Consider the following 20,006-nt stretch of genomic DNA (forward strand, 5'->3'; position numbering starts at 1 on the left):
GGTCGCTACGAGAGGACACAGATTTAAGGTGCGGGGAGGGAGGTTCAGAAGTGATGTTAGGGGTAAGTTTTTCACTCAGAGGGTGGTGAGTGAATGGAATCGGCTGCCGTCAGTGGTGGTGGAGGCGAACTCGCTGGGGTCTTTTAAAAGACTTCTGGATGAGTATATGGGGTTTAATGAGATTGAGGGTTATAGATAGGTCTGTAGGTTGGTAGGTGATGTGATCGGCGCAACTTGTGGGCCGAAGGGCCTGTTTGTGCTGTAGTGTTCTATGTTCTATGTTCTATGTTCTATACAGCTGCAGCAAGACCTCCCTACTTTTATATTCAATCCCTCTCGCTATGAAGGCCAGCATCCCATTCGCCTTCCTGACCACCTGCTGCACCTGCAAGCTGGGTTTTTGCGACTCATGCACAAGGACCCCGAGGTCCCTCTGCACCGTTGCCTGCTGCAGTTTTTCGCCACGTAAGTAATAGTCCTTCCTACGATTATTCCTAACAAAGTGGACAACCTCACATTTGCCAACATTAAATTCCATTTGCCAGTTCCTGGCCCATTCGCCCACCCTATCTAGATCCTTCTGCAGACTCTCCACACCCTCCGCACAATTTGCTGTTCCACCAATCTCGGTGTCATCAGCAAATTTCGACACCATACACTCGGTTCCCTCCTCCAGATCACCTAAATAAATGGTGAATAGCTGAGGCCCCAGCAAATGCCTTGGTAGGTGACTGTAAAATTCACCCTATCGGGAGGATTGGTAACCTATTGTGAATGTCTCAAATACCATGGAGCACAAGTTAAACACAGAAATTTAGGATTAATAGAGGTTAGTCAACAAGAATTATGGAATACATTTAAGTCCAATGTCAGCATTGTCCCACAGGAGTCAAAACTCTCATTAGCTTTGCTCACCTTCTAGACTCAGATCCTTATGCTACTTAATCTTAGTAAGAAGTCTCACAACACCAGATTAAAGTCCAACCGGTTTATTTGGTAGCAAAAGCCACTGGCTTTCGAAGTGCTGCTTCTTCATCAGGTGAGTCACTCCACATCATGGCTAGCTAATCTTGGCAGAAACTCCCTCATATCACCAATATGCATGTGTGTATGTTGCTTGCTCTCTTTTTCTGTTCCAGTTCACCTCTTCCCCTCTTCCCATCCCTATCACTGTATAGTTTGTTGCTTATCTAAGACTGCTTAATCTTTATTAGTTATCTGAGTCTATATTGAGTCACACCCATTTAAATGAGTGCACACAAATATATCCCTGTGCTCATAACAATGAACAGCACTGAGAGCAGTAATTATTGAAGGGAGTGGGAGAAGAGAAAAATATAATGCTGGAAAAATGTGGGTGTGGCATTCTTTACTGACTTTTGAAAAATAGGTAATTAAATAGTGTTGTGAAAAGAGAAAGAAAACATAAGAACTTCTTCCTGGAAATAAAACTTCAGCCAATGATTTTTTTCTTTCATGTTTTACCTTTTGCACATTATAAATGGCCTTTTTTAATTCCAAAATTTAATAAGCACAACAGAATACATTAATGTAGATTTTCATGTAGATTGCATCTGTGTAATTAAAGAAACTGTTGACATGTCAATAAGACATGATAGAAATCATAAACTATATACATATGAACATGTGAATTAGAACAATGTGCAGAAAGGGGCTATTTGGCCCATTGAGTCTGCAGCCACTGCTGGAAAGAGCATTCCACCCAAGCACTCCCCTCTGCTCAACCCCGTAACCCTGCCCATTTATCATTGCTAATCCATCCAACCTGCACATCTTTGGGAAGAAACTGGAGCACCCAGAAGAAACTCACGCAGACAAAGGGAGAATCTGCAAACTCCACACAGTCACCAAAGGCTGAAATTGAACCTGGATCCTTGGCACTGTGAGGCAGCAGTGCTAACCACTGTGCCACCATGCCACCCACAGGAGTAGGCCACTCTAGCCCTCAAGCCTGCTCTGTTATTAAATAAGAAAATAAAAAGTTGTTAGAATACATTAGAAATTGTTAGAATCCATTATAAAGGAAGAAATAACAGGATATTTAGAAAGCCAAATGCAACCCATCAGAATCAGCATGGTTTTATGAAGGGTAAATCGTGTTTGACTAATTTGCTCTTTTTTATTCATTTATGGGACATGGGCATCGTTGGCTGGCCAGCATTTATTGCCTACCCCTAGTTGCCCTTGGAAAGCAGTTGAAGTCATTCAACATTGCTGTGGCTCTAGAGGCACGTGGAGGCCAGATCCGGTAAAGATGTCAGATTTCCTTCCCTAAAGAACATTAGTGAACCAGATGATTTTTTTCCTACAATCAACAATGGTTTCATGGTCATCAGTAGATTCTTAATATTTTTTATTCACCATCCGTTGTCGCGGCATTTGAACCCTGGTCTCCAGAGCATAAAGTGAATTTCTGGATTAATAGTGCATAATATCACTAAGCCATTGCTTCCCAGCATGAGTTCTTTGAAGATGTAACATAAGAACATAAGAAATAGGAGCAGGAGTAGGCCATCTAGCCCTTCGAGCCTGCCCCGCCATTCAATAAGATCATGGCTGATCTTAACATGCAAGATGGATAATGGGGATCCTGCAGATTTAGTATATTTGGACTACCAGAAGACATTTAATAAATTGCAGCACAAAAGGTTAATACACAAGATGAACTCACATGAATTGGGGTAATCTATTGCCTTGGATAGACAATTAGCTAACCAACAGAAAGCAGAGAATTAAGATAAATGTATCTTTTCGGGTTGGTAAGATGTAACTAGTGGTGTGCCACAGAGTTCGATCCTTGTGGCTCCAACTATTTACAATGTATATTAATGACTTGGATGCAGGGTTAATAGGTACCCATAACCAAATTTGCCGATGGCACTAAAATAAGTAAGTTGCAAAAATGAAATAAAAAGTATACAAATTGATAGGGATGGATGAAGTGAATGAATCAAAATGTGGCAAATGGAGTTTAACATGGATAAGTGTGAGGTCATCCATTTTGGTGGGAAAAATACAAAGGCAAATTATAATCTAAATGGAGAGAAATTTTGTAGTGCTTTGGTGCAGAGGGATCTCAGTGTCCTTGTGCATGAGTCGCAGAAAACTAGTATGCAGGAACAGCACGTGATAAAGAATCTTGGCATTTATTGCTAAAGGAATAGAATATACAAGTACTGAAATGTTGCTGCTACCAAAGAAAGCATTAGTGAGACCACGCTCAGAATATTATGTACAGCTTTGGTCCCCTTACTTGGGGAAGGATGTAGTGGCATTGGAGGGGGTTCAGAGGAGGTTCACTAGATTGATTCCAGAGATGAGTGGTTTATATTACAGAGAGATTTTGCAGTTTAGGCTTATACTCACTGAAGTTTAGAAGAATGAGAGGCGATTTAATTGAGGTATACAAGATGATAAAGGGAATTGCCAAAGTGTATGTGCGTAAGATATTTCCTATTGTAGAGCAATCTAGAACACAAGGTCACAGTTTTAGAGTAAGGGGTAGCAGATTTAAAACAGTGCTGAGAAATGATTTCTCTCAAAGGATCATGAGTCTGTGGAATTCAATACCCCAAAGTATGATGGATGCCAGGACCTTGAGTAAATATAATAAAAAGGTAGACAGATTTTTAATTAGTAAGGGTTGTAGGGCTATGGTGAATGGCAGAAAAATGGAGTTGAGGCCAATATGAGATCAGCCATGATTATATTAAATGGTGGAACAGGCTCGAGGGGCTGAATTGCCTACTTCTGCTCCTAGTTCTCATGATTCTTATGGAGAACTTGGCTGCTCTGATTGTAACTTCAAATTCAAATTCCTGCCTACTTCTGAGGCTCAAAGAATAAAGAACAAAGAATAGTTCAGCACAGGAACAGGCTCTCTGCCCCTCCAAGCCTGTGCTGATCATGATGCCCTACCTAAACAAAAAAAAAATTTCTGCCCTTACTCAGACCATATCCCTCTATGCCCTCCCTATTCATGTACCCATCCAGATGCCACTTAAATGTTGCTAATGTGCCTGCTTCACCATCTCCTCTGGCACACATTTCAGTCATTCACCACTCTGTATGAAAAACTTGCCCCACATACCTCCCTTAAACTTTTCTCCTCTCATTTTGAATTTATGTCCCTTGTAATTGACATTTCCATCCTTGGAAAAGCCTTTGACTATCCACTCTGTCTATGTCTCTCATAATTTTGCAGACTTCTATCAGGTCTCCTCTCAGCCCCCGTCTTTCCAATGGAAGTTTATTCAATCTCTCCTCATTGGCAACACCCTCGAGACCAGGCAACATCCTGGTGAACCTTCTTTGCACTCTATCCAAAGCTTCCACATCCCTCTGGTGGTGTGGCAACCAGAACCGCACACAGTACTCCAAATGTATCCTAACCGAGGTTTCATATAGCTGCAACATGATTTGCCAACTCTTGTACTCAATACCCTGCCTGATGAAGACAAGCATGCCATATGCTTTCTTAATCACCTTGGCCACCTTTTAGGGAACTGTGGACCTGCACACCCAGATCCCCCTGTATGTTAATATTCCCAACAGTTCTGTTATTTACAGTATAATTCATGCCTAAATTTGATCCTCGAAACAAATCTCGCATTTGTCTGGATTAAACTCCCATCTACCATTTCTCTGCCCGAGTCTCCAATCCACCTGTATCCTGTTGTAAACCTCTAACAATCCCCAGCACTATTAACATCTCCACCAATCTTCGTGTCTTCCACAAATTTACTAATCAGACCATCCACATTTTCTTCCAGATCATTTATATATACTACAAACAACATAAGTCCTAGCACTGATCCCTGCGGAACACCACTAGCTACAGATCTCCATTCTGAAAAACACCCTTTCATTGCTAATCTCTGTCTTCTATAACCAAGCCAGTTCTGTATCCAACTAGCCAGCCCACCCCGAATGCTATGTGATTTTAGTTTTTGTAGTTTAATTTTGACTCATGTGGGACTTGTTAAAGATCTTACTGAAGTCCATATAAACTACAGCCTTTCCCTCATCAATTATCTTTGTCATCTCCTAAAAACTCAATCAAGTTGGTGAAATATGACCATCCCTGTAAAACACCATGCTGTCTATCACCAAGTAATCTATTTGTCCACAATCCTTTGAGGGAAAAGAAGTTCCTCATCTCTGTCCTAAATGAGTGACCCCTTATTTTTAAATAGTGAGCCCAGTAGTAGATTCTCCAACAAGTTGAAACGTCCTCTCCACATCCACCCTGTCAATACCGCTCAGGATCTTAAAGATTTTGATCATCTCATTTCTTAGCCTTCTATAATCTCTGCTGAATACAAACCTAATATCTCCAATTTTTCCTCATTAGGCAACCAACACATTCCTGTATTAGTCTAGAAAACCTTTCTGAACTTCTTCTAATACATCTACATCTTTCTTTAAAAATGGAAACCAATACTGTATACAATACTCCAGATGTCATAGAACATAGAACATAGAACATTACAGCGCAGAACAGGCCCTTCGGCCCATGATGTTGCGCCGACCAGTTAAAAAAAAACAATGACCCACTAACCTAAACCAATCCCTTTTCGTCCATAAACCTGTCCACAGACCTCTTAAACGCCCCCAAACTAGGCGCATTTACAACTGCAGCAGGCAGGGCATTCCAATCCCTCACCACCCTCTGGGTAAAGAACCTACCCCTGACATCTGTCCTATAACTACCCCCCCTTAGTTTAAAGCCATGCCCCCTCGTGCTAGATTTTTCCATCAGAGGAAAAAGGCTATCACTATCCACCCTATCTAAACCTCTAATCATCTTATATGTTTCAATAAGATCCCCTCTTAGCCGCCTTCTTTCCAGCGAAAACAACCCCAAATCCCTCAGCCTCTCCTCATAGGATCTCCCCTCCATACCAGGCAATATCCTGGTAAACCTCCTCTGCACCCTCTCCAAAGCCTCCACATCCTTCCTGTAATGTGGGGACCAGAACTGCACACAATACTCCAAGTGCGGCCGCACCAGAGTTGTGTACAGTTGCAACATAACGCTACGACTCCTAAATTCAATCCCCCTACCAATAAACGCCAAGACACTGTATGCCTTCTTAACAACCTTATCTACTTGATTCCCAACTTTCAGGGATCTATGTACACATACACCTAGATCCCTCTGCTCCTCCACACTATTCAAAGTCTTCCCGTTAGCCCTATACTCAACACATCTGTTATTCCTACCAAAGTGAATTACCTCACATTTCTCTGCATTAAACTCCATCTGCCACCTCTCGGCCCAGCTCTGCAACCTGTCTAAGTCTTCCTGCAAACTATGACACCCTTCCTCACTATCTACCACACCTCCGACTTTGGTGTCATCAGCAAATTTACTGATCCACCCAACTATACCCTCATCCAGATCATTAATAAAAATCACAAACAGCAGTGGCCCCAACACAGATCCCTGAGGCACACCACTTGTAACCGAACTCCATGATGAATATTTACCGTCAACCACTACCCTCTGTCTCCCATCCGCTAGCCAATTCCTAATCCAGTTCCCTAGATCACCCCCAATCCCATACATCTGCATTTTGTGCAGAAGCCAACCATGGTGAACCTTATCAAACGCCTTACTAAAATCCATATACACCACGTCCACTGCCTTACCCCCATCCACCTCTTTGGTCACTTTCTCAAAAAACTCAATAAGGTTAGTAAGGCACGACCTACCCGCCACAAAACCATGCTGACTATCTCCAATCAATGTCGTCTCATCAATGCCCTGTACAGCTGAAGCATAACCTCTCTACTTTTGTATTTATTGCAAAGGGAATTGATTAATAACATTCTATTAGTTTTTCCAATTACTTTCTCTACTTGTATGCAAGCCTTTTATGTTTCATGCCCTAAGACACACAGATCCCTCTGCAAAACTCTATAACCTCTCATCATTTAAATAAGTTTCTTTGTTTAATCTTCTTGCCAAAATGGACAATTTAATATTTGCCTACATTATTCTTCATTTACAGGATTTTTGTCCACTCACCTAACCTATCTATGTCCCTTAGGAGCCTCCTTACGTCCTCGATACCATTTACTTCCCCATCAAACTTTGTGTCATCAGCAAATTTAGCAACCATACCTTCTGTCCCTTCATCCAAGTAATTAAATAAATCAAAAAACATTGAGGAGCCAGCACTGATCCCTGTAGCGCACTACTCATATCCTGCCAAACAGGAAAAGACTCATTTATACCAATGTTCTATTTCCTGTCAGCTTGCTAATTATCTATCCAAGCCAATATATTACTCTCTACACTGTGAGCTTTCATTTTATACAATAACTTTTGATATGCCAACTTATCAAATACCTTCTGGAAATTTAAGTACAGTACATCCACTGGTTCCCCTTTATCCACAGCACATGTGACTCATTCAAAGAACTCCAATAAGTCGGTTCAACTTGATTTCCCGATGTAAATCAAACTTTATTCTTATTTAAAAATGAACATTGTTGAACCAAAGAATAAACATTACAAGTCACTTGGTGTCTGGCACTAAAAGATGACCACTAAGGCAATATATGGATTGCATTATTGACAAGCTGTGATATATGGCTCATGGAACCTCAAACCTAGAGCTAGCAAGGTCCATTTCAAAAAGGAATCATTAAAAGGAAATGGATGTCATTTGCATGTTTATAAGCTTACCACAATAGTGGATTCTGAGAGTCTATCAATACAATAGCTATCGTGAACAGGGTTATTAATATGGTTAATGACCCTTTTAGAGGCTAATAGCTGAGCTGTTATAAGACATTAAACAAAAGCAAGGTTCAGACACCAAATAAACATCTCTTTATGAAATCAATGTTGAGGAAGGATGTCATATGACTTGAGTGACCATTTTGAAGTCTCTTTATACAGTTGAGAAGCATGCCAGTCTGCTGATTTTTCTCTAACTCACCAACATCTGACAGCAGGACACAAGAGTGACAAAACAGCCCTCCTTGAAGCTTGTTTATCTAGAAGCCTCTGATCACTGCCTGTCAAACAGATAATGTATCTGAATATCAATCTCATCTCGTTTTGCTGCTGTCATCTTAAAGGAATTGGAACTTGCTTAGGAGGGAACCCTTCTGGATTAGGGCTCTTTGGTCCCTGGAAATCACGTAAACTGATATCTCTTTGTTGTTCTTAGTACTGTTAAGTTATTCATAGTTGTAAACCCCTGTCTTTTCAATCCTCTTCATTGTATACTTGCATGTGTGTTTGTGAAGTGCGAAATGTATTATTCTTCCTGAGGAATGTTTCAGGTGGTGAATGTCATGCTGATCAAGGAGTTGCTTTATATTGGATACTTTGAGCTATTTAAGTACTGTTGAAGCAACAAGCTTTGGGCTAGGAGAGGGTTGTCCAGAGATGAGTTGCTCACTGCTCTTTGAGCCACACAATTGATGTGGTTGCTCCCAGTAAATTTCTGGTGAATGGTAACCCCGTGGATCTTGAGAATGGGAGATTTAACCATTGAATGTCAAGGGTAGGTGGTTCAACTCTTGTTGGAGATGGCCATTGCCTCACCTTTCTGTTGTTCAAATCGGAACTTGATTGATTACTTTGAATTGGCCGTTAGTGTAGCTTTGGTACACTCAGGATTGTTTAGCAAGTGTTTCCTAATCACAGAATCACATCTGATAGTAGAACAATATGCATTAATTTGCAGGGACACATTCTCTGTAAACAAAAGGAATATGTTAAAGTCTTACACATTATTTGAATTACCTGAAAGTATGGGAGCCTATAACTTTCTCAATTTCTTGGCTGTAATGGGTAAGTTGTTAGAAGGTATTCTGAGAAATAGGATCTACAGACATTTAGAGATGTAAGGACTGATTAAGGGACAGTCTATTTGTGAATGGGAAATCATGTCTCACAAATTTGATTGAGTTTTTTGAAGGGGTAGCCAAGAAGGCAGATGAGGGCATTGTTGACATTGTTTACATGAAATTTAGCAAGGCCTCTGACAGGTTATCACATGGTAGGTTGTTGCATAAGGTTAAAGGGATCTAGGATGAGGTAACCAATTGGATACAAAATTGGCTTGATGACAGAAGACAGAGGGTGGTTGAGACAATTGTTGTTCAAATTGGAAGCCTGTGACAAACGGTATTCCTCAGGGATTGTTGCTGGGTCCACTATTATTTGTCATTTATATTAATGATTTGGATGAAAATATAGGAGGCATGGTTAGTAAGTTTGCAGATGACTCCAAGATTGGTGGCATAGTGGACAGTGAAGAAGGTTATCTAGGATTGCAACAGGATCTTGAATAATTGGGCCATTGAGCTGATGAATGTCAGATGGAGTTTAATATAAATAAATGCAAGGCGATGCAGTTTGATAGATTGAACCAAGGCAGGACTTACTCTGTTAATGGTAGGGCATTGGGGAGAGTTATAGAACAAAGAGCTCTAGGGGTACAGGTTCATAGCTCCTTGAAAGTGGAGTCACAGGTGGACAAGATGGTGAAGAAGGCATTTGGCATGCTTCGTTTCATTGTTCAGAACATTGAAATCAGGAGCTGGGACACCTTGTTGAAGTTGTACAAGACATTGGTAAGACCACATTTGGAAGACTGTGTAAGTTCTGGTCACCTTATTATAGAAAGGATATTATTAAACTAGAAAGAGTGCAGAAAAGATTTACTAGGATGCTACATGATTCGATGGTTTGAGTTATAAGGAGAGGCTGGATAGACTGAGACTTTTTTCCCTGGAGTGCAGGAGGATTAGGGGGTGAGCTTATAGAGATCTATAATATAATGAGGGGCATTGATCAGCTAGACAGTTAATATCTTTACCCAATGGTAGGGGAGTCTAAAACTAGACAGCATATGTTTAAGATGGGAGGGGAAAGATACAAAAGGGTTCAGAGGGGCAATTTTTTTCAGAGTGGTGAGTGCTTAGACTGAATTGACAGAGGTAGTAGTAGAGGCGGGTAAAATTTTGTCTTTTAAAAAGCATTTAGATAGTTACGAGTAAAATAGGTATAGAGGGATATGGGCCAAATGTGGGCACTGGGACTAGCTTAATGGTAAAAACTGGGCGGCATGGACAAGTTGAGCTGAAGGACCTGTTTCCTATGGCTATGGCAACACCTCAGCCAATCAGAGCTAACCTGCCAATCAATAAACATCCTTTTTCTCCAGTAGTATAAATTGTAGTGATTATTTGAAATTTGGTATTCTTGCATTTGTCTTGCTGACTGCAAGACAAAAACCTCTAGCAACGTCTCTTTTCACAATATTCAAATTTATTGTATGTGTAACATTTATAACTTTACATTTCTCGCATTGAGCACCCTTCTCAAAAATAAATGATTTGTCATATTTTTCTCATGCACCCCAGCCCATGTCTTTTTCTACAACATAAAGATCAGGAAAGTGACGTCCTCCAGTATTTCATTCCTGGAAACTGCACAAGCATGGTCAGTAATTAACCCACCAAATTTCCCTTGGGCTTTACTCAGCTGGATGGTGACTGAAGTTCGAAACTCAGCATGAGCAGAATTACACAAAGTCACAGCTTCAGTGACCAAGGAAGTAGCAGTGTTTATTTGCAATTGTCTTATATAGGATATGAATCATAATATAATTAACAGGCTGTCATATCTCCCATGGCTTTGCTCACGGCAATTTGGAGGATAGGTTGTTTCGTAACAAATCATGTCACATAATGTAATTCATGGACACATTCAAGATTGCATCACGAGTTGTTTTCAATTTTCTTTCAATCTTTCCTCCTCGCACATTCTTTTTCACTGTGTTATTTTGGATAAGCCTTTGACAGAACACTCCACTGTGAATCATTTTCAAAGGTGTTAGGGATAGAGTCTCGCATGTTTCAATCCACTGGTGTACAATTTAGTTGCAAGTGTATTCACCAGATGTTCTGATGAATAGTGCTCAGAAACACTAATTCTTTCATGTCACACATTCTGCTGAGTATTTGCAACACTTTTTTTTCAGCATCTGCAATATTTTGCTTTTATGATATTTGCTTCAGAAGAGGAAATAGCTGAGCTGCATAGACAACCCATGTAATGTGCACAGTTCAGCTGACATTGACAGAACTATTGAGCTGAAGCCTTAAACCTGTAAATGGTGATTCCTATCCCCTTATTTTCGATAGTCACTTCTTGTCCCTTACCTCTTTAACCTAAGCGAAGTGTAAATGTCTAATGTGCATTTTTGGTTTACCTTGAACGTTTTATGAATCCCCACCCATTGTAACATTCTCCACTCCCCCAGCCACCTCATTTAATTTTTCCATACCTTTAATCTCACTTGGACACAATTTTCCCCACCACCTCAAGATGATTACAGGTATCTGTGCATATCAAATTCTGAGTGTAACTTTACATCAGTTCTGAATCACAATGAGGTCAGAGCCATTTCAATCAGCCACAAGACATCTAGTTCAACAAATGGATATAAAACTTCAAGGAACTCTGGATGTAGCTGAAATCTGTATATGACACTTACTGCTAGATTTCTTCAAACTTTTATGCCAGAGATTGGCTTTATTCCCTTTTACTTGTCCCCAGTTTTCCAGCTTGTATGTTCCATGCCGGATGGAACCCAACAGTGGAATCAATCCTTTTCAATGTCATATATATTGACTGCTCTGGACCTTATTTATTCATGTTGATTATATTGAGTTGTAGTCAATTACATGATGTGATGAGAGGGCAGGATTTTGACTTGATGATTGATCAGGCATCACATTTCATTAGATATATTCTTTGACGAAAATAGATATTTTGTGTATATACAGTTTTATTGACAGATGTACAATACATTTACATTTTGAATATAGAATAAGTCTGTACAGTACAAATTTGTGTTCACAGTTTGATATGACAAAATGTCATTACTAAACTCCCATGGGACAATCTAGAAACGAAAAAGAAATAGTAAAAAAAAACTTTTATAATTTCACATCTTTAATTATAGAGACTGCAGGCACTATTGTATGACTTAAATAAAGTTAACAAGACTTAATATAAACCCAGAATTAGTCTTATTAACCCTTGAAATGTAGTCCTATATTGTTCTACATTTTCAGCACAATTTATTGCTTAATCTAGCAGCAATAAACTGGAGTACTCAAAGCAGGACTGCAGAGGTGCTGAACAGATGAATTAATCCTGGCCACATAAAGGACAGAACATTATAAACTGAGATGTGAAAGTGCTTAACGATGAGTGGTGGATAGAATTAACTTCACAACTTAGAGTACGAAAGCATAATATTTTAGAGTAATATTTTTTCAAGAACTTAAAATAGATCTTTGGAAATCAGAAGTATTTTTCTAATGGTGTTAGCGGTTTTTAATTTTTCTCTGGCATTCTTCCCTGTTATAGGTTCTAATCAGCAGACATCCATTATTAGTCAGAAGGGTTGGAATAAGTGGAGGTGAGGGGGGAGTGGGATAGCTCGACCAACATAATTGTTATCACTGCTGCAACGTCCAGGACATCTAGTAGTCTACCTAAGACTTATGAGGAAGTCAAATTCTAATGCCTCTCTTTACCTTTTGAATTGTTGTAAAATGTATTATTTCTACATTCTTTTTGTTTAAAAAGAAAGGAGAGCATGCATGCTTTTTCTAAAAAAAAGACTTCATAAAAGTAACGACATCACATGATTCATAGTTAAAAACATTTTGCTTGATGAATTCTTGCTGGTAAAGGCGATTTTTTTTTCTCCACTGAATATTATCAGCTTCATAGTTCAGTAGAGCAAGTGTTGAGGGACACGTTTTTTCACTAATTGATTGTGGCATTATACACATTTTTTTCCAATTGCTGAAAACTCTACATATTTATATTAGCGTTCAAAAGAATAAACTTTTAAAAAGTGTAAATACTTAATTTAGGATTTACAGCTGTGCATGTAAAGCATAATAAACATCATCCTAATGCACAGTGCAGTTCCAAACAGTCAATCACTTTCGGCAACATTTCAGTGGATCAGTTTAACATTCTATCTGTAACAGCCACCCCATATGATCATGCATACAGAACAAACATATTTACTACATTTTCTTTCGTCTGTTCAGCACCTCAAGTTTTCTTGAATGCCTCTTAGTATTAATGTTGTCAAGTTATTACCCCAAAACCAATATTTCAAACCAAAACATGTTTTCCCCCCACAAAAAAAGTTAAAATTCACATTTTTTAAGTATCTAAGCTGAGAAGAATTGATTCACAATGTGGATGTCATCCCCCTTCCCACCTCAGAATATGACACGGGCACAATAGGACGTTTCAGTCTTTTCACACTCTTTTGCTGTGTTATTATAAATTTTAAAAAAAAATACCTTTTGAGGCAGAGGTTTTTTTTAAAATACAAAACAAGGAACTCACAACATTTTATTATTTCCATTGTTAACATTACCTGATTGCACTCATTTTCAAGTGCATATTATTTTAACTTCTTCAAAAAATGTCCTACTCTATGGCAGGTGCCCCACACCCCTATCTCATGGAAAACCATGCCAGTCTTTCCATAGAAAACAGAAGAATGACTACAACCCACGAGGCAGGCCAGCTGCCACAAATTACTGTGATCACACATCCCAGCTATCCCTCAGCCCCATGTTTCACAAAGAACTAATTCACTCAAATGTATGGGAATTTCAGGTTCTCAACAGTTTTAGCCCTATTACACAGAAGTTTGTACCATGCACTTCTGGTATTGAGTATTATCTGCAGTGATCTGCACCCAATTCTTTATTGGCATTCCTATTAGTGATGACCCAAACTCGGAGACTGACTCTGGAAAATTGCACTTAGAATATTTACTTCTTACAAAACATTCACATACTAAAACTCAAACTCCATAGGTGTCATGTTGCTGCTGTGTGGAAAGCTAACTTTAACTACCATTATTTGTCATACTATGACGAGGTAATGAAAATGAATCAGTTTGTCAGAGGCTGGAATTCTCCGATGTCATTCATTACACCTCTGTTGCAGGTGAGAATGGAGAATTTGGCTCTCAGCCAAATCTGCATTCACAGCAGTGGGACCAGAGACTCCCAACCATTGATGAGGATGGAGAATCCCAGCAAAAAATCAATAAAACAAAAATCAAATTCCCTTCCCATTTTCTCCCTTATAGGATTTAGTGCTGCAGGACTGCAGTTCTATTGGCTTAGACAACTTCATCCTCTCTTCTCAGCCCTGCCTGCACCTCCTGAGTGCTTCACCCAAATAGCTGTTCAAGTATAGACAATGTATGGTGATGGACCACAGTCCAGGCTAATCCTATCCTCCCCTGAAATGCACCCATATAGGCACTTTCCAACATCAATCAATTGATCCTGATTGAAAACTAGAATCACATAGCTTTGATTGTTTATGCAATTTATCCAAAGACTTTTTAAAAACATTTTTATTCCATTTTTTAAGTTAAAAAGCCAATGCTCAGAGTGGACTGGGCAAACCCAAATCCATTCCTTGCCTGCTCCAGAAACCAATTCAAATTCCAATCACATCCAATTCATGGTTCCCACAGGAGAGACAAACAAGATTCATGTTGACAAGGTGAAGCATTGGACCTCATCTTGGGTTGATCTTAGCCAAAAGGCCAAGAAGCTCATTGTTAGGCTAGTTGTAGCATCTCCACTGCTGCCTATGGTGAGATTAACTAACTCCTTATGAATCAAATCAGTATCCTTCCTGGTTTGTATGGGTCAATTCCAAGCTTATCAATGCTTTTACAAGCTGAGTCTATAGGGGATCTGCAGGAATAAATAAATCTATTTTATTTCAAAGAGCTTCAATATGATTTATGATATAGTACATTATTGATTTAAATGCATATTCAAATTGGCTACTGTTGTCACTTAAACAACTTCAAGTCAATGGCGAGATTTTCCACCCCTTACTACCAGCAGGATCTTCCTGTCCCGCCAAGGGTGACCCCCAACAGTGGGCTCCCAGGCAGCAGGACCGGTCAGCCACACAAAATACTGTGAACATTGGCAGGACTGGAAGATCCTGCCACCAGACAACACACCACATGGGTGGGTGGGGTGGGGGCGGTGTAATCTGTGCAATGTCTTTTCAAAGCATGAACAGAGACTGAAAACTGATGTATTAGTGACTATTTATCTTATTTTTTTAATGCTAGAGGAGAAAGAGGAATGATTCACTCAATATATCTTTACAATAGTGTAGAATTCATTATCACAAAAAGTAGTTGAGGCCAAAGTGTTGTCTGATTGCAAGAAGAAATTAGATATAGCTCTTGAGATCAAAGGGAACAATGTGGGCAGGAAGAGTTGGGGGGGAGGTCAGGATATTGAATTTGATGATCAGCCGTGATCAAAATGAAGGGTGGAGCAGGCTCGAAGGGCCAAATGGCCTAATTCTGCTTCTAGTTTCTATGTATGTATGTGAGATCAAGCTACATAATCATTTTTGAAGTTTAAGCTGTCAGAAGTTGTATTGATGTAAATCATTGTGTTGCAAATGTTCAATAAAAAGTTTGCATTGCTTTAAATTTCTACAAAAAATTATTGGAACAGTTGGTGATAAATATAGTTGAAAAGTTACTCCTAAGGCAATTGAAGTTTACTTTTCAAAATATGGAATAAATTAATAAAATTGGATCTAACAAACCACATTTTAAAATGCTTTCTGATGGCTGTTAATGTAACTTCACTCAGAATTGGGTTCATGTGTGCCCTAGATATATCTATATAGAGGATACTTCAGTGACCCTATCCTTTCAGCATTTAAATTGTTGACTCAATACAGTGAATTATGTTAAAACCTTATCAACTGCAAGCAATGAACCAAGAATAAAAATATTTACACAGTTTAAAAGACTGATGGTTATTTTTGAGCAGCTTAATATAATTGGCCCCAAATACCTTAAAATAATTAAAAAGTAAATGTTATAGCTGTTGCAATAAATGAATACAACTGAGCTTTGATAAAGTGCCTTGTTTGGCAGATTTTCTTAAACAACTTCCCCCAATTCTTCAATCCCAGTTATTATATTAGGGTTTCCAAAGGAAGATCCTACTGGGCAGAGCAACTGCTGCATCTAGTCAATGCAGAATGAAACCAGCGTTATATCTATGAGTTTCTACCAACCAACGATTATATCAAGGAAATTGGTATAATTGCTGTTTAGCTAAGCTGTTGATATTGCCAATGATACCAGCAGAATTCTTTGAAACAGAAATTGAAGCATGTTCCTTTCTCACACAGGTAACTAAGGAATTTTGTTATTTTTAATGCAAACCGAGCCATTTTTGACTATTACCAATAAAAAAGACAAAGCCAACAATATGACTTATTGGTGATTGCATGACATTTAGAAGTTGTGGACTCAGCACACAGCATTCCTTTCTCCTACTAATACTAGCTGTAAAGAATCAAATTCAGCCAAATTATATGACAAAAATATTCAGTATTTTAAAGTAAAATTTTAATATTCTACATTTTTTGGCCATCCTATATGTGCTTTGAAATATTTCTTCCAACAAGGACAGTTTCTGAAAACAGGATTTCAGAATTTTCTTTGATAATTTGAATTATTATATCTGGGCTCCCACATTTTTCCATTTTTGTTTACCTTTTTAAGTTGGTTATAGACCTAAACTAATAGGTAAAGTCACCGTAACCCCAGATGACTGTAGGCTGCTCTTCGCTTTGAGGGGGAATGCTGATTGGTGGCGATTTTAACTTAAGGATCACCACACCTCAGTGAATAACCTCACAGGTAATGGAATTGAACCCACACTGTGGGCGTCACTCTGTATCACTAACCAGCCATCCAGCCAACTAAGCTAACCAACTCGAGTCAGTTGGCTGGATGGCTGGTTAGTGATGCAGGGTGACGCCAAGAACACGGATTCAATTCTGATACAAGCTGAGGTTATTCATGAATGTCTCACTTTCTCAACTTCACCCCTCGCCTGAGGTGTAGTGATCCTCAGGTTAAAATCACCACCAGTCAGTTTGCTCTCTCAAAGGGGAGAGCAGCCTGTGGTTGTTAGGGACTATGATAACTTTACCTTTTATCCAAACCAAATAATAATGATAATTGGACCATTACAGAAAGGAAATGCAATATAGTGCTGGAGAGAGAATATGGCCAGGATTTTCTGCCCCTGATACGGCGTGTTTCTTGATGGCAGGAAGTGACTCACCATTGGTCAGCAGTGAGATATTCTGGTCCTGCCATTGTCAATGGAATTTCCCATTGAATCAACCCCTCGCCACTGAGAAACCTCTGGTGGGGATGTACCATCAGCGGGGCCAGTAGATCCCCTTGGTGTGAATAGCTGGACGACCTTGCCCACTGTATTTAAATTTCACTTTGCAAAGGGAACTGGACAGGTTGATTTCCAGCAGTGAAAGTATGAAACTTCTTTTTTGGGAAAGGGAAACTTTACTTGAATGAGAATATTTCTAATAAAGGAAATTGTAAGAAAATGAAGCTTCCATTGTGCATTAATATGGAGAGAAGCCACTGTTGGTGAACCTTTGGTGCTTAAATCCATTAAAATCCATTGAAGTTGATATTGAAATGTGGACATCATTGCTGAACCTTTCGAATATCAACACCGAAGAATGGTCAGATGACATTTGAAAAACAAAAGGTGAGTCTAATTCTGAAATGCGTCAAACTAATCAAAATAGGCAAGTTCCTCAATCCCAGGTTATGACTTTTCCTTCTTTCACAGTTGTTTGCATAGGAATTTCCTGGAGTCCTCTAATCTCACAATAAAAAATGTAATTTCCTCTACATATCTGTCGCCATCAATTTTCTTTCACAAAAACGCATTTGGATGAAGTGTGGTTTTGATGAAGGAAAGGGCATACAGCAGCATTCTACACTGAATCAGGGATTTCACTGGTAAGACATTAAAGGCTTATTAATCAATTGAAATGCCAATAATTTCAACAAACAAATCAGGCTGCACAACATGTCATTTCATATTTATAAGATTGCTCAGCCAATGCATCCAGTGGAGAATGCTTTGCATTAACGTAAAGACATTCATATTGTTAAACAAGACTCCTGCATAAAATAAGAAAAACAAGCTTTGTTTGTGTATCAGATACTGACTACAAGAAAGTGTTCATTTGCTGATTGATTCGGCCCAGCTGAATCTTGGTTAAGTAAAGATATGAATTTAGTTTGCATTCTGTCTGGCTTACATTGTAAATGGCTCAGACCAGCATGTGGCGTTTTCTGTGTAGGGCAAGGTGGTCTGAACGGGAGAAGCTACGGTCACAGTCAGGGCACTGAAAGGGCTTGATGCCAGTATGTTTGCGATAGTGCCTGGTTAACTCATCTGAGCGGGCAAATTTCCAAGTGCATCCTTCCCATGTACATTTGTAGGGCTTCTCACCTTTAGGAGAAAGGAAAATGCAAATTCAGCCATAACAAATAGTTATAAATCATTACAGTGGTTCTTACGTTTAAACTTTGCATATTGTGAAGGAAAATCTCGACCAAACATCAAAATAAATGTGAGTCTCAATGCAATGATAAGAAAATTGGCTTCACATTGGTTCAGAATTAAGATTATTCATAATTTTAATTAATGGTTCATCTAAATTACTATTGTGAAGACATCAAATTGAAAACTACAATATCCATGGAAATACAAGATTATTTTCACATGAACAGCAAGTGATAAGATGACTATGAGCAAATGGGATCATAGAACATAGAACATTACAGGACAGTACAGGCCCTTCAGCCCTCAACATTGTGCCGAGCTATGTCCAATCCCAAGATAAGGCGATCCCCTCCCTATCATTCTGGTGTGCTCCATGTGCCTATCCAATAACCGCTTAAAAGTTCTTAAAGTGTCCGACTCCACAATCACAGCAGGCAGTCTATTCCACACCCCAACCACTCTGAGTAAAGAATCTACCTCGGACATCCCTCCTATATCTCTCACTACGAACCTTATAGTTATGCCTCCTAGTAACAGCTGTAGCCACCTGAGGAAGTAGTCCCTGCACGTCCACCCTATCAATCCTTCTCATCATCTTATAAACCTCTATTAAGTCACCTCTCATCCTCCTCCGCTCTAAAGAGAAAAGCCCCAGCTCCCTCAACCTTTCCTCATAAGACCTACCCTCCAAACCAGGCAGCATCCTGGTAAATCTTCTCTGCACTCTCTCCAATGCTTCCACATCCTTCTTATAATGAGGTAAGCAGAACTGCACACAATATTCCAAATGTGGTCTCACCAACATCTGGTATAGTTGCAGCATAACCCCACGGCTCATAAACTCAAACCCCCTGTGAATAAACGCTAACATACTATAAGCCTTCTTCACGGCTCTATCCACTTGAGCGGCAACCTTCAGAGATCTGTGGATATGAACCCCAAGATCTCTCTGTTCCTCCACATTCCTTATAACCCTGCTGTTGACCCTGTAATCTGCATTCACGTTTGTCCAACCAAAATGAATCACCTCACGTTTATCAGGGTTAAACTCCATCTGCCACTTTTCGGCCCAGTTCTGCATCCTATCAATGTCTCTTTGCAGCCTACAAGAGCCCTCCACCTCATCCACTACTCCACCAATCTTGGTGTCGTCAGCAAATTTACTAACCCACCCTTCAGCCCCTTCTTCCAAGTCATTGATAAAAATCACAAATCACAGAGGACCCAGCACTGGCCTCTGTGGTACACCGCTGGTAACTAGCCTCCAGTCTGAAAATTTTCCTTCCACCACTATCCTCTGTCTTCTATGAGACAGCCAGTTACTTATCCAATCGGCCAAATTTCCTTCTATCCCACACCTCCTTATCTTCTTCATGAGCCTACCATGGGGAACCTTATCAAACACCTTACTAAAATCCATGTATACGACATTAACTGCTCTACCTTCGTCCACACACTTAGTTACCTCCTCAAAGAATTAAATCAAATTTGTGAGGCAGGACTTA

At 39.5% G+C, this 20,006-nt stretch overlaps 1 protein-coding gene across 5 annotated transcripts in view; it reads right to left on the reverse strand.

Moving 5' to 3' along the window:
- Nucleotides 1–11,823: 11,823 nt before the first annotated feature.
- LOC145343059 (Krueppel-like factor 3) overlaps nucleotides 11,824–20,006 on the reverse strand; it is a 92,374-nt gene continuing 84,191 nt past the window's right edge. For 4 of the 5 annotated variants that reach the window (XM_080188861.1, XM_080188872.1, XM_080188892.1 and 1 more), the window contains one exon: nucleotides 11,824–18,447. In XM_080188861.1, the coding sequence (XP_080044987.1) occupies nucleotides 18,266–18,447 (182 nt within the window). In that variant the 3' untranslated portion in view covers nucleotides 11,824–18,265. The remainder of the gene's footprint in view (nucleotides 18,448–20,006) is intronic. The other variant, XM_080188882.1, reaches the window with a different exon arrangement.

Source organism: Carcharhinus amblyrhynchos, chromosome 1 (assembly GCF_965287045.1).
Source record: "Carcharhinus amblyrhynchos chromosome 1, sCarAmb.v2.hapA, whole genome shotgun sequence".
NCBI lineage: Eukaryota > Metazoa > Chordata > Chondrichthyes > Carcharhiniformes > Carcharhinidae > Carcharhinus > Carcharhinus amblyrhynchos.